Source organism: Carcharhinus amblyrhynchos, chromosome 8 (genome assembly GCF_965287045.1).
Source record: "Carcharhinus amblyrhynchos chromosome 8, sCarAmb.v2.hapA, whole genome shotgun sequence".
NCBI lineage: Eukaryota > Metazoa > Chordata > Chondrichthyes > Carcharhiniformes > Carcharhinidae > Carcharhinus > Carcharhinus amblyrhynchos.
In genome coordinates, this window is record NC_137331.1 from 123976693 (window position 1) to 123992742 (window position 16050).

General features: G+C 48.3%; 1 protein-coding gene across 2 annotated transcripts in view; it reads left to right on the forward strand.

Moving 5' to 3' along the window:
• osbpl1a (oxysterol binding protein-like 1A) overlaps window positions 1-16050 on the forward strand; it is a 224085-nt gene that overhangs the window by 126302 nt on the left and 81733 nt on the right. For both annotated transcript variants that reach the window (XM_080194750.1, XM_080194751.1), the window contains exon 16: window positions 14056-14218. In XM_080194750.1, the coding sequence (XP_080050876.1) occupies window positions 14056-14218 (163 nt within the window). The remainder of the gene's footprint in view (window positions 1-14055; window positions 14219-16050) is intronic.

The window sequence follows — 16050 nt, forward strand, 5'->3', positions numbered from 1 at the left end:
TAAGCTGCAGAGCTGGGCCGAGAGGTGGCAGATGGAGTTTAATACAGAAAAGTGTGAGGTGATTCACTTTGGTAAGAGTAACAGGAGTACGGAATATAGGGCTAATGGAAGGACTCTTAGTAGTGTTGACGAGCAGAGAGATCTCGGGGTACATGTCCATAGCTCCCTGAAAGTTGGCACCCAGGTTGATAAGGTTGTTAAGAAGGCGTACGGTATGTTAGCTTTGATTGGTAGAGGGATTGAATTTCGGAGCTGTGAGGTCATGTTGGAACTGTACAAAACTCTGGTGCGGCCGCACTTGGAGTATTGCGTACAGTTCTGGTCGCCGCATTATAAGAAAGATGTGGAGGCATTGGAAAGGGTGCAGAGGAGGTTTACCAGGATGTTGCCTGGTATGGTGGGAAGGTCTTATGAAGAAAGGCTGAGGGACTTGAGGTTATTTTCATTGGAGAGAAGAGGGTTACGAGGTGACCTGACTGAGGCATACAAGATGATCAAAGGATTGGATAGGGTGGACAATGAGAGCCTTTTACCTCGGATGGTGATGGCTAACACGAGGGGTCATAGCTTTAAGTTAAGGGGTGGTAATTATAGGACGGATGTCAGAGGTAGGTTCTTTACTCAGAGGGTAGTAAGGGCGTGGAATGCCCTGCCTGCAGCAGTTGTGGACTCGCCAACTTTAAGGGCGTTCAAATGGTCAGTGGACAGGCATATGGATAACATTGGAATAGTTTAGGTTAGAGGGTCATTAGATTGGTTCCACTGGTCGGCGCAACATCGAGGGCCAAAGGGCCTGTACTGCGCTGTAATGTTCTATGTTCTATTTGGATTCTAAGGGGTACGTTATGGGAAGAAGTTACAGAAACTGGGATTGTCTTCCCTGGATTTTTTTTTAATTCATTCATGGGACATGGGTGTCGCTGGCTGGGCCAGCATTTATTGCCCATCCCGAGTTGCCTCAAGAGGGCAGTTGAGAGTCAACCACATCGCTGTGGCTCGGGAGTCACATGTAGGCCAGACCGGGTAAGGACGGCAGATTTCCTTCCCTAAGGACATTGGTGAACCAGATGGGTTTTTCCGACAATTGATGGTTTCATGGTCATCTGTAGATTCTCAACCCCAGACTTATTTATTGTATTCAAATTCCACCATCTGCCGTTCGAACTCGGGTCCCCAGAACAGGTTGAGGATGATTTGATTGATGTTTTGAGCTATTTGGGGAAGATGGAAGATTGGGGGGGTGGTGGGGTGAATATTGCTATTGGTTAGGGAGTGTAGGACTAGGGGACAGTCTAAAGATCAGAGCTGGACCATTCCGGAGTGAAATGAGGAAACGTTTTGGCACACAGAGTGGGGAAAGGTTCAAACTCTTCTACAATGGCAGTTGATGTTGGGTTAATTGTTAATGTTTAAATGTGACATTGGTAAGATTCTGTGAAGCAGAGGTATTGAGGGAGATGAGGCAAAGTGAGTAAATGGCGTTAGATCACGGATATGCTACGATTTCAGTGAGTGGGATAGGCTGGAAGGGGTTGAATAGAACATAGAACGTTACAGCACAAACAGGCCCTTCGGCCCACAAGTTGCACTGATCATATCCCTACCTACCAGGCCTATCTATAACCCCCAATCCCATTAAATCCCATGTACTCATCCAGAAGTCTCTCTTAAAAGACCGCAGCAAGTTCGCCTCTACCACCACCGACGGCAGCCGATTCCACTCACTCACCACCCTCTGAGTCAAAAACTTGCCCCTGACGTGACCCTGAATGGCCTCCTCCTGTTCCTAATGGATCAACGTTTCATTAATCTCTCATCATTTTCCCAAATTACTCACATTTGCCACTAATAATAAAAAGACACAGACGCGATTTGTCTGCCAGTCCCCACCCCGAGCTGGGGGATTCCTGGTAGCAGAGATACCTCGCCGTTGGTGGGATTGTCCAGTCCCGCCGAAACCAGTGACCGTTGCCTTGCTCGCCGCCCCCGCCACCAGAAAAGCTTCCGCCGTGGGACTGGAAGATCCCACCATAGAATCATAGCATCCCTACAGTGCAGAAAGAGGCCATTCGGCCCATCGAGTCTGCACCAACCACAATCTCATCCCAGGCCCTATCCCCATAACCCCACAAATTTACCCCGCTATTCGCTCTAACCCACACATCCTGGGACACCAAGGGGCAATTTAGGATGGCCAATGTACCTAAACAATGGGTTCGTTGGAAAATCTCACTCCAGCCTGTCTCATTCTTCAATATTCCATCCAGCACAGAGTATCTCATTGAAAACAAGACCTTTCATTCTCACTATTTAAAAAGTTGTTTTGTTTACCTTACCCTCTCATTTACTTCACTGCCCGAAGCTCTGTCACCCATTCCCTTTTCTACCCAAAACCCTGTTTACCAATCATGTCTATAGCACGGTAGCACAGTGGTTAACACTGCTGCCTCACAGCGCCAGGGACCCGTGTTCAATTCCTGGCTTGGATGACACTCTGTGTGGAGTTTGCACATTCTCCCCATGTCTGCGTGGGTTTCCCCCAGGTGCTTCGATTTCCTCCCACAGTCCAAAAATGTGTGAGTTAGGTGCATTGGCCACGCTAAATTGCCCCTTAGCGTCCTGGGGTGCATAGGTTCGCGCGATTAGCAGGGTAAATATCTGGGGTTATGAGGATAAGGACTAGGTGGGATTGTTGTCAATGCAGACTTGATGGGCTGAATGGCCTCCTTCTGCACTGTAAGGATTCTATGATTTCTACCTTTACTGATCTATACCAATCTGTTTCACATTGGTCACTTGGGGTTGGGTTTGGTTTGATTTCATTTGATTTATTATTGTCACATGTATTAACATACAGTGAAAAGTATTGTTTCTTGCGCTATAGCGACAAAGCATACTGTTCATAGAGAAGGAAAGGAGAGAGTGCTGAATGTAGTATTATAGTCATAGCTAGGGTGTAGAGAAAGATCAACTTAACGGAAGGTAGGTCCATTCAAAAGTCTGATGGCAGCAGGGAAGAAGCTGTTCCTGAGTCGGTTGGTGCGTGACCTCAGACTTCTGTATCTTTTTCCTGATGGAAGAAGGTGGGAGAGAAGGAAAGGTGTTACCGTACCTGAACATTGCTGGAGTGAGAAGCATGTTGTTGAAGTGTTTCACCCTGCGCTCCAATTAGGATGCACAGCACAATACCAGATGTAGCGACTATTTGAAGTTTGGCATTCTTGCATTTGTCCTGATGAGTATAAGACAAAAAAGTTCAGCAACATGTTTCTTTTTTTTTTCAGTAATATTTGACTTGTTTCCAGTGTATTAATTTTAAATCCTTTCATTCTTCACCTCCTTGGCCTCAGTCCAACTTTATCTGGAATAAATTGCTTGCCTTGATTGATCTATTGAAGGGAAGGTTAGACAGATGTTTGAGGGAGGAAGGATATGTCAGTGGTGCTCAGTGAAGGTCAGAGGAGGTTCATATGGAGCATAAGTACCAGCATTGTGCTTGCTGGGCTGAATGGCCTCTTTCTGAGCTGTGCAGAAAAACAAATTGGCTCAACCTGGTTTGTTCTTCTGTTCGAATCAAACTCCACTCCTCTCCCCCTCCCCCTGAGACCTTAGTGTCTGTGCAAAGTTCTTGTGCTTCACATGTCTCTCACGTGTGTACCTCTCAAATCTTCAGGGAAAATCACTGTGTAAACATTTTGAAACGTACCTTTATTTTTCAAGCACCTGTGAGTTCTTTTCCAACTCTCATGAGTTTATCAATTTTTAATTCATTTTATGGGGATGTGGGTGTCACTGGCTGGGCCCAGTATTTATCACCCAGCCCTGATTGCCCCTTGAGAAGGTGGTGGTGAACTGCTGCTGTCTATGTGGTGTAGGTACACCCACAGTGCTGTTAGGGAGGGAGTTCCAGGATTCTGTCCCAGTGACTGAAGGAACGGCCGATATATTTCCAAGTCAGGACGGTGAGTGGGTTGGAGGGGAACCTCCAGATGGTGGTGATCCCAGGTATCTGCTGCTCTAATCCTTCGAGATGGTAGAGGTCATGAGTTTGGAAGGTGCTGCCTAAGGAGCCTTGGTGAGTTGCTGCAGTGCATCTTGTAGATGGTACACACGGCTGCCACTGTGCGTCGGTGGTGGAGGGAGTGGATGTTTGTGGATGGGGGAGCAATCAAGCGGAGCTGCTTTGTCCTGGATGGTGTTGAGCTTCTTGAGTGTTGTTGGAGCTGCACCCATCCAGGCAAGTGGGGAGTATTCCATCACACTCCTGACTTGTCCCTTGTAGATGGCGGACAGGCTTTTTGGGGGGGGAGTAACTTGCCACAGGATTCCTAGTCTGTCTTGTAATCAGTGTTTATGTGGCTGGGTCCAGTTCTGTTTCTGGTCAGTGGTAACCTCCAGGATGTTGACTGTGGGGGATTTGGCGATGGCAATGCCATTGGGTGTCGTGGGGCAATGGTTACATTCTTTCTTGTTGGAGATGGTCATGACCTGACACTTGTGTGACGTGAATGTCACTTGTCAGCCCAAGCCTGGATATTGTCCAGAACTTGCTGCATTTACATGAACTGCTTCAGTATCTGAGGAGTGGCGAATGGTGCTGAACATTGTACAAACATCAGTGAACATCCCCACTTCTGACCTTATGATGGAGGGAAGATCATTGATGAAGCAACTGAAGATTGTTGGGCCTAGGACACTCCCTTGAGGGACTCCTGCAGAGATGTCCTGTAACTGAGATGACTGACTCTCCACAACCACAAACATCTTCCAATGTACCAGGAATAACTCCTGGAGTTTGCCCCCTGATACCCAAAGATTCCAGTTTCACTAAGGCTCCTTAATGCCACACATGGTTGAATGATGTGGAGATGCCGGCGTTGGACTGGGGTAAGCACAGTAAGAATTTCTTACTACACTTGGTTGAATGCAGCCTTGATGTCGAGGAGCAGTCACTCTCACCTCACCTCTGGAATTCAGCTCTTTTGTCCATATTTGAACCAAGGCTTTAATGAGGTCAGGAGCTGAGTGACCCTGGTGAAACCCAAACTGGGCATCACTGAACAAGGGCTGCTTGATAGCACTGTTAATGACCCCTTCCACCACTTTACTGATGATCGAGAGTAGACTGATTGGGGGAATTAGCTGAGTTGGATTTGTCCTGCTTTTTGTGTATAGGACATATCTGGGTAATTTTCCACATTGTCAGGTAGATGCCAGTGTTGTAACTGTACTGGAAGAGCTTGGCTAGGGGAGTGGCAAGTTCTGAGCACAGGTCTTCAGTACTATTGCCAGAATGTTATCAGGGCCTACTTAGTTTTGCAACATCCAGTACCTCCAATCGTTTTTTGATATCAAACGGAGTGAATCAAATTGGCTGGAGACTGGCATCTGTGGTGCTGGAGGCCACTGGAGGAGGCCGAGATGGATCATCCACTCGGCACTTCTGGCTGAAGATTGCTGTGAATGCTTCAGCCTTATCTTTCGCACTGATATGTTGCGCTCCTCCATCATTGAGGATGGGGATATTTGTGGAGCCTTCTCCTCCAGTGAGTTGTTTAATTGTCCATCACCATTCACGACTGGATGTGGCAGGACTGCAGAACAGAGATCTGATCCGTTCGTTGTGGGATTGCTTAGCTCTGTCCATCACTTGCTGTTTATGCTGCTTGGATGCAGATAGTCCTGTTTGGTATCTCCAGGTTGATATCTCATTTTTAGATAAGCCTGGTGCTGCTCGTAGCATGCCCTCCTGCACTCTACATTGAACCAGGGTTCTCCCTTCCAATTATATACCACTGTGCCTCCACCTCTGCTGGGTTAGTCCTGATACTGAAGCAGGACGGTGTGAGTTTCCCAGCTCGCTGCGCTGCTCAAGTATCGCGGCAAGCCAGGGAATGTGGCCACAAACCGGAATGGCAACCGGTCTGTCTCAATCTTCCCAGGCCATTTTTCTCGTGGCAATCAGCCTCGCATCAGCGAACAGCGTGAGGTTGGTTACAAAATGCAAATAGTGATTGCATCGCTTTAGCAAGTCCAGGTCGCGATTTTCCAGGCTCGCTGATGTTCCTGAGCCCGCCAGTGAGCGTTCCACCAGCAGGAATCACATATCAGCAACGGGGAACAGGTGTGATGGTCTCACTGGCGAGACTGGAGGCCATTGTCTCCTAGGGGCAGGGGGTGTGCCCCTTGGGCACTGCCAGCCTGGCACTGCCCACTGGGCACACTGGCAATGCTCAGCAGGCACTGGGCAGTGCCAAAGGGCAGAGCCTCACGAGAGTAGGGCCAGATGGGATGGAGCTAGACTGGGGACAGCGGGAGGTAGGAGGTGCGGGGAGGGGGGACTCTGCATCGGGGGTGGGGGCTGGTTGAGGGTGTGGCTGGTGCCCCAGGACGGGGCCGATCATCAGGGGGTGGGGCTGGAAATCAGGAGACCAGCGACTCTGGTGGGGGGGGGAGGTGAGGTGCAGTGTACTGGGAGAGCAGCACTTACACAATTGCCCCCTCAGCAGTCCAGTACCAGCCTCTCGGGCAGGATAAATCCCTGCCATCTGCCAGCCTAAATCCCTGACAGCCCCTGGAAATTCATTTAACTAAAATTTCCCTAAAGACGAGCGGGGAAACCTCCCATTTTCCTGCCGGTTGGGCCTGTTTTGGCGAAAATGGCACCTTGCGTAGCCAGGAATGGTGATGCCTGGGGTGTTACCTGTCAGGGCGGGACTTCTGTCAGGCTGTTACTGATCTCAGTAAGAAGAACTTTGCAGGTTTTGCCTTGATCAATACTGGCTGGTTTATATGGTTCCATTCCTTAGTGTTTGATTTATTACGGTTGTGGGACAATGATTGACTTTAAAAGGTTTCTGGGCACTGAAATGGCGATTTGAAGTTACTTCCTCTGCCTTCCATCTCCAGTCAGCTTTCCCTTCACTGTCCAGGGCAGGAGGACTCTCCTCGATTTCCCCATTTCCTCTCTCACAGCCTGTCTGCTGCTGGCAAAGCTTCTGTTTTGGCAGCTTCACTGCTTCCTGTCCTGTTACTGACGTGATGCACAGGTGAGACAGCGGGGAGGGGCTGCGAGGCTTTTCTGTAGGAGTCGCCTGACAACCTGTTTAACGTACACGAGATCAAGGGTGGCACAGTGGTTAGCACTGCTGCCTCACAGCGCCAGGGAGCTGGGTTCAATTCCCGCTTGGGTCTGTGTGGAGTCTGTATGAACATAAGAAATAGGAGCAGGAGTAGGCCATCTAGCCCTTCGAGCCTGCCCCGCCATTCAATAAGATCATGGCTGATCTGAAGTGGATCAGTTCCACTTTCCCGCTTTCCCACTTTCTCCCCATAACCCTTAATTCCCCTGTCTATCAGAAACCTATCTACCCGCGACTTAAATATATTTAGCGAGGCAGCCTCCACCACTTCAACGGGCAGAGAATTCCAGAGATTCACCACCCTCTGAGTGAAGAAGTTCCTCCTCAACTCTGATCTGAACTGCCCCCCCCTCCTTATTTTGAGGCTGTGCCCTCTAGTCCTGCTATCCTTCCTAAGTGGGAAGAATCTCTCTGCCTCTTTACCTGTACGTTCTCCCCATCTCTGCATGGGCTTCCTCCAGTTACCTCCCACAGTCTGAAAGTCGTGCTGGTTAGGTGTGTTTTCCGTGCTAAATTCTCCCTCAGGGTACCCAAACAGGCACCAGAGTGTGGCGACTTGGGGATTTTCACAGTAACTTCATTGCAGCGTTAATGTAAGCCTACTTGTGACACTAATAAATAAGTGATTGAAGGATTCAGATGGTGCTGCTTGCAATGCAACTGAAGTAGCTTTACTTAAATTATTTAATTAGGATTGTACCTGGCTCACTGCCCCTGAATGTGAGGCTATTTACTTCCTGCTTGAGTATCTCTGAGTGAGGCAGTAATGTGAGTGAGGACGGAGTGAGTGAGGCAGCGATGTGAGTGAGGACGGCTGTTTGGTTAAAATATGCTGAGTGCGCAAAGCATCAATTTTGACCTTGATATGAACACAGATGGTTAATGTTTTTGGGTTAATTTAGTGACAGTCTGTGACAAACGGAACATAGAACATTACAGCGCAGAACAGGCCCTTCGGCCCACGATGTTGCGCCGACCAGTTAAAAAACAATGACCCACTAACCTAAACCAACCCCTTTTCGTCCATAAACCTATCCACGGATCTCTTAAACCCCCCCAAACTGGGCGCATTTACAACTGCAGCAGGCAGGGCATTCCAATCCCTCACCACCCTCTGGGTAAAGAACCTACCCCTGACATCCGTCCTATAACTATCCCCCCTTAATTTAAAGCCATGCCCCCTCGTGCTAGCTTTCTCCATCCGAGGAAAAAGGCTATCACTGTCCACCCTATCTAAACCTCTAATCATCTTATATGTTTCAATAAGATCCCCTCTTAGCCGCCTTCTTTCCAGCGAAAACAGCCCCAAATCCCTCAGTCTCTCCTCATAGGACCTCCCCTCCATACCAGGCAACATCCTGGTAAACCTCCTCTGCACCCTCTCCAAAGCCTCCACATCCTTCCTGTAATGTGGGGACCAGAACTGCACACAGTACTCCAAGTGCGGCCGCACCAGAGTTGTGTACAGTTGCAACATGACGCTGCGACTCCTAAATTCAATCCCCCTACCAATAAACGCCAAGACACCGTACGCCTTCTTAACAACCTTATCTACTTGATTCCCAACTTTCAGGGATCTATGTACACATACACCTAGATCCCTCTGCTCATCCACACTATTCAAAGTCCTCCCGTTAGCCCTATACTCGACACATCTGTTATTCCTACCAAAGTGAATTACCTCACACTTCTCCGCATTCAACTCCATCCGCCACCTCTCGGCCCAGCTCTGCAACCTGTCCAAGTCTTCCTGCAAACTATGACACCCTTCCTCACAATCTACCACACCTCCGACTTTGGTGTCATCAGCAAATTTACTAATCCACCCAACTATACCCTCATCCAGATCATTAATAAAAATTACAAACAGCAGTGGCCCCAAAACAGATCCCTGAGGCACACCACTCGTAACCGAACTCCATGACGAATATTTACCATCAACCACCACCCTCTGTCTCCTATCTGCTAGCCAAGGGCTCTGTGTTCCAGCTGGGGTCACCTCCTTTAATGCACTGTAGATATTTCTCCAACTCCACGTCTGGTTTGAGAGATGTTTTCTGACATTTAAAACATAGCTTAGCATCAATGCACCTTCTCTGTTTCCATCTCTGTCCCGTTCTCCAGCATCGCAAACAGGTTTTTGTTAGAAGTTGATTTTTTTTTTTATCCAGATGACAAAAATCCATTCTGTCTTTGACACCGAATATTTCAGAGTAGGATTTCCTCTGGGCTTTTCCTTCGCTCCTTCACTGTGAGTGGGTGTGGTTCCTGGAATCATAGAATCCCGACTGTGCAGGAGGAGACCATTTGGCCCATCGAGTCTGCACCGACCACAATCCCACTCAGGCCCTATCCCCATTACCCACACATTTACCCTGCTAATCTCCCTGGCACCGGGGTCAATTTATCATGACCAATCCATCTAACCACACATCTTTGGACAGTGGGAGGAAACCGGAGCACCCGGAGGAAACCCACGCAGATACGGGGACAAAGCACAAACTCCACACAGACAGTGACCCGAGACCAGATTTGAACCTGGGATCCTGGTGCTGTGAGGCAGCAGTGCGAACCACTGTGCCAATGTGCCACCCAAGCATCTTACCAAGGCCCTCTCCCTCACCCTATCCCTGTAACCCCACACAGTTCCCATGGCTAATCTACCTAACCTGCACATAAACTAGGCTTGTACTCGTTAGAGTTTAGAAGAATGAGGGGAGATCTCATTGAGACGTATAAGATGATGAATGGGATGGATAGGATAGAGGTGGAGAGACTCTTCCCGCTCAAAAAAGACAGTAGGACTAGGGGGCACAGCCTCAAGATAAAGGGGCGGTTTAGAACGGAGTTGAGAAGGAACTTCTTCACTCAAAGGGTGGTGAATCTCTGGAATTCTCTGCCCGTTGAAGTGGTGGAGGCTGCCTCGCTAAATATTTTTAAGACGCGGGTTGATGGGTTTTTGATAAGAGAGAGGATTAAGGGTTATGGGGAGAGGGCGGGAAAGTGGAACTGAGCCACGACAGATCAACCATGATCTTATTGAATGGTGGGGCAGGCTCGAAGGGCTGGATGGCCTACTCCTGCTCCTATTTCTTATGTTCTTATGTAACTCCACTTCTCTGTCTCACCCAATCAGCTTTGAGCCTCGTGTCAATCAAAAATCTGTCTAATTCAGCCTTATGCATGTACAAGGCCTTGGTGGACTAATAACGCTCAGAAAAATATTCTTCTCATCTCTGTCATAAATAGGAGACATGATGTGGGTATAAATCGGTTGGACTAAAACCTGGTGTTGTCAGACTTTTTACGATAAATAGGAGACCCCTTATTTTTAAAAGTGTGCCCTGGTTCTAGTCCATCAATAACATAGAAACAGTGGCACAGTGGTTAGCACTGCTGCCTCACAGTGCCAGGGACCTGGGTTCAATTCCCTTGGGTCACTGTCTGTGTGGAGTTTGCACATTCTCCCCGTGTCTGCGTGGGTTTCCTCCCAGAATCCAAAGATGTGCAGGTTAGGTGGATTGGCCATGCTAAAGTACCCCTTAGTGTCCCAAAGATGTGCAGGTATAGGTGGATCGTCAGTGCAAGAAAAAAATGAATAAATGGTAAAATATCTTGCTAGAAGCTATGGAGAAGTACATACATCCAGATTTTTGGATATAATTCCTACAGGGCAGAAGAGGCCATTCAGCCCATCGAGTCTGCACCAACTCTCTGACAGAGCATCCTACCCCAGCCCTATCCCTGTAACTCCACATAGTTAGCCTGTACACCTTGGGAAGGAAGGGACAATTTAGCCTGTCCAATCCACCTAACAGTAAGTAGAAACTCCGTAGAGAACATCACCAGGATGGTCTTTACAAAGGCTAAGTGTTATCAATGGAAGGATCTAGAATCCACTCTGTGTGATGAAGTCTCTGTCAGCTAGCAGTGAGCGATCGAGATATTGGAAACATTAACTCCGCTGCAGATACATGGATTTGGGCCTGTGTCTGTGTGGAGTTTGCGCATTCTCCCCGTGCTTACGTGGGTTTCCTCCGGGTGCTCCTGTTTCCTCCCACACCCCAAAGATGTGCTCTTAGGCTGATTGGTGTAACAAATTGTCCCTAAGCTATTCTCCCCTGAATCTGGTTTCCAATGGGGGTACCATACGCATCCACACGGGTCTAGGTAGGTGTAGGAAAATGCTTTGTTAAGATGGTGGTGGGGGCTCGTTGGGCCGAAGGGCCTGTTTCCCGTGGTGGGTTGTTCTTTGTTCTTTGCTCTCTTCACAGATACAGTTGAGTGTTTCCAGCGTTTTCTGATTATATTTCAGATTCCCAGCTTCAGCTGGTGTTTCTGGTTTCAACCGAGAGATTTTCCCAGTTGTTTTTTGTGTGTTGTTGCTTCTCACTGTGCCATCATGTGGTGGGAATTTCACACTGCGCCCCCCGGGGTTCCTCAGTAACACTCGCTGCTGCTCTGGAATTCCGATGGGAATATTGGGAAAGGAGGAGGCTATTTATCCTTTCTCGGTTTGTTCCGTCGTTCGGTGAGATTGTGAGTGATCTGAAACCTCACTCCGTTGACACCTGGAAGCAGTGGGTTGCCCTGTGAGGAAAGGTTAGACAATGGGAGTTTTGGAGAGTGAGGGGTGGTTGACGTGTAGACGACCCGGGATGGGAGTGACAAGGTGGTTATATTGTAAGAACTAGGAGCAGGAGTAGGCTCTTCATAACTGACCCTTTAACAAAGGGGAACAGCTGCACCTTACCCATTCTGTCCATGTCCCTCATGATCTTGTACACCTCGATCAGGTCACCCCTCAGTCTTCTCTGCTCCAGTGAAAACAGCCCAAGCCTATCCTTCGTAACTTTGTCAGCACCCTGGTGAATCTCCTCTGCACCCGCTCCAATGCTCACGTTCTTCTAATAATGTGGTGACCAGAACTGCACACAGTATTCTAACTGTAGCCTTACCAAAGTTCTGTACAATTCAGCATGACATTTGTAATCTGTGCCTCGATTGATAAAGGCGAGTGTCCCATTTGCCCTTTTCACCGCCCCACTAACACACCCTTCTGTCTTCAGAGATCTGAAAAAGGTTGCCCCTTTTTTATTCTTAAGCTCACAAGCGTCACTCGATGCCCCCTCCAGGATATCATCTCCTTACTGCAGAAACTGACTCCTTAATAATTCCTCCTCTTTTACCCCCCCCCCCTCCCCGTCTCACCTGAAGATTCTATACCCCGGAATGTTGAGCTGCCGATCCTTCCCCCCCTCCTTCACTCTTCATAATTCCTCGATCCTCACCCTTAACCTTCCTCCTTGTATCATCAGATCTGAGAGAGAAAAAGAAAAGCTGGGGTTTGATGTGTCATCTGGCAGCGCAGCACACCCTTGGCACTGTTGCGGAGAGTCAGCCTGGACTAGCGTCTCTGTGGTGAGAACTGAACCACAAAGTTTTGCAAGTGTTAAACCTGTGAAGACAGCAGCACTGTTTAGCTTTATATTCATAGCCCCCAGCTCTTGGATTTCATCTGTTTTGATTTGACTCTGAATGTATAAATTTATTTCATCCCTCTCACTCCTCCTGTCTCAAGTTTCAGTCTTTGTTGCCACTCTGAACTATGGGATGATACTGTGCATGAGTCCATTCAGCTGATGGTTTTTGTGTCGACACTTTCCTGGAGCTATTTAATTAGTCCGACTTCCCAGAGCCCTGTAATTATTTTCTTTTTCAAGAATTTATCCAGTTTCCTAAATCGGTTTAAGTCGGCTAGGATTATATTCTCTGGAGTTTAGAAGAGTGAGAAGGGATCTCATAGAAACTTATAAAATTCTAACAAAATTAGACGGGGTAGATTTAGAAAGAATATCCCAATGGTGGAGGAGTCCAGAACTAGGGGTCATAAACGAAGAAAATTACAGCACAGGAACAGGCCCTTTGGCCCTCCAAGCCTGCACCGACCATGCTATCTGACTTAACTAAAACCCTCCACCCTTCCGGGGATCATATCCCTCTATTCCCATCCTGTTCATTTATTTGTCGAGACGTCCCTTCAAACTCACTATTGTATCCGTTTCCGCTCCCTCCTCCGGCAGCGAGTTCCAGGCACCCCCCACCCTCTGTGTAAAAAATCTGCCTCGTACATCTCCTTTAAACCTTGCCCCTCGCACCTTAAACCTGTGCCCCCCCCGAGTAATTGACTCTTCCACCCTGGGAAGAAGCTTCTGACTATCCACTCTGTCCATTTGTCTCATAATCAGAGTTTGAGGATAAGGGGTAAATCTTTTAGAACTGAGGCGAGGAGGAATTTCTTCACCCAGAGGGTGGGGATTGTGTGGAATTCACTCCCACAGGAAATAATTGAAGCCAAAACATTGTCTGATTTCAAGAAGAAATTCAATATAACTCTTGGGGCTAAAGGGATCGAGGGATATGGGAGGAAGCGGGGGATCAGGATATTGAATTTGATGATGAGCCGTGATCAAAATGAATGGCGGGGCAGGCTGGAAGGGCCAAATGGCCTCCTCCTGCTTCTAGTTTAATTGTTCCCGTTGAAAATGCCGATTGAATTTGCTTCCTCCACCTTTTCAGGCAGCACCTTCCAGATCATTGTAACTTACCGTTAAAACACTCCTTATGTCGTCACTGGTTCCGCTGCCAACTACGTAAAATCTGTATCCCTGTTTGTCAAACCTCCTGCCACCCCTTTCTCCCTGTCGCTCTTGTTCCTGTTCTCCTTGTTCTTTCTCTGCTTTTTCCCCCCCCCCCCCACACACTCTCTGGTCCCCACCTCGCCCGCTCCCTCCCTCGCCCTCGCCCCCTCCCTCGCCCTCGCCCGCTCTCGCCCTCGCCCGCTCCCTCCCTCGCCCTCGCCCGCCCCCTCCCTCGCCGCTCTCTGATTTTCTTTCTCCCTTCCCTCCCCCAGGTGCGTAATCTGCGGTTAGAGCAGGAACAGGAGAAGAACAAGATTCTTTCAGAAGCTCTGCAGACCCTGGCCTGTGAGCATCATGAACTCGAACAGTCTTTCGTCAAAGGGTCTCCGCCACAGAGTGTACTGAGTGATGATGAATTCTACGACGCTGTATCAGGTCAGTGGGTAAAGGACTCGCTGAGGTCAGAAATGGAATTCCGAGTTCTACAAGTTGTAAGCTTCAGGTTGACTTTGGGAGTGGGAGATTAACCAAACGAGGGCCGAACACAGAAGCGTTTCTTGAGTATTTTGTTAACAAGCAACGAAAAGTGATGCACGAGCCCTGAGAGTATGGGGCCCTGTCAGGTGAGAATGCAGCACCAGTCCCGGGGAGGGAAAGGCGGGTGGTGCACTCGGAGGGTCGATGTTTGTAACTTTCTGCTCTCTAGCTGAACTATCCTGAAGTATCCTCCCTCTCGTGCTCACAGGAAGCCCAGTACAAACTGGAGGATCAACGACTCATCCAATTAGGCACATTCCAGCCTTCTGGACTTGACATTGAGTTCAACAACTTCAGACAGTGACTATTCCCCTCCATCTTGGCTCCCCCCCTTTTGTAGTTTGTTGTTGTTTTGCCAGTCCTTGGCCTGTTCCAATGTAACCCCGCTCCTCCCTCTCTAGGCCACCTGTTGTTCAGTTGCTCCCATGAGCACATTTTGCCGCGATGAGCACTCTTCGTTCCTTAACAGCACCATTAATGTTCCCCTTTGTCCCATGTCCATTACACCTCTGGCAATCTCTCTTTTGCTACTACCACCACCACCACCCCCCACACACAACCCCGAGTCCTTCTGTTCTGCCCCACCTCCTCTCCTAATATTATAATTCATTACCTCTCTGTGGAAGGGTCAGTCAAACTCAAAACATTAACTCTGTTTTTCTCTCCATAGTGGCTGCCAGACCTGCTGCATTTTTCCAGCATTTTCTGCTTTTATTTCAGATTTCCAATATCTGCAGTATTTTGCTACCTCATGAGGACTATGCCCCAACGCCCCGAGCACTCCCAGGGCAACTTCTTTCTGACTGTATATCGCTCTCATGGTGTCAGGGGCATTGTCTGTGAGATTGCATGAGTGTTACAATGTCAGGCTGTTGATTTGATTTGATTTATTATCGTCACATCTATTAACACACAGTGAAAAGTATTGTTTCTTGCGCACTATACAGACAAAACATACCGTTCATAGAGAAGGAAACAAGAGAGTGCAGAATGTAGTGATACAGTCATAGCTAGGGTGTAGAGAAAGATCAACTTAATGCAAGGTAGGTCCATTCAGAAGTCTGACAGCAGCAGGGAAGAAGCTGTTCTTGAGTCGGTTGGTACGTGACCTCTGACTTTTGTTGCTTTTTCCCCAAGGAAGAAGGTGGAAGAGAGAATGTCCGGGGTGTGTAGGGTCCTTAATTATGCTGGCTGCTTTACCGAGGCAGCGGGAAGTGTAGACAGAGCCAGTGGATGGGAGGCTGGTTTGTGTGATGGATTGGGCTACGTTCACGCCCTTTTATAGTTCATTGAGGTCTTGGGTAGAGCAGGAGCCCAGACCAAGCTGTGATACAACCAGAAAGAATGCTTTCTATGATGTATCTGTAAAAGTTGGTGAGAGTCGTAGCTGACATGCCAAATTTCCTTAGTCTTCTGAGAAAGTAGAGGCGTTGGTGGGGCTTTCTTAACTGTAGTGTCAGCATGGGGGGGACCAGGACAGGTTGTTGGTGATCTGGACTCCTAAAAACTTGAAGCTCTCGATCCTTTCTACTTCATCCCCATTGATGTAGACATGTTCTCCTTTACACTTCCTGAAGTTGATGACAATCTCCTTTGTTCTGTTGACATTGAGGGAGAGATTATTGTTGCTGCACCAGTTCACCAGATTCTCGATCTCATTCCTGTTCTCTGTCTCGTTATTGTTTGAGATCTGACCCACTATGGTGCTGACGTCAGCAAACCTGAAAATC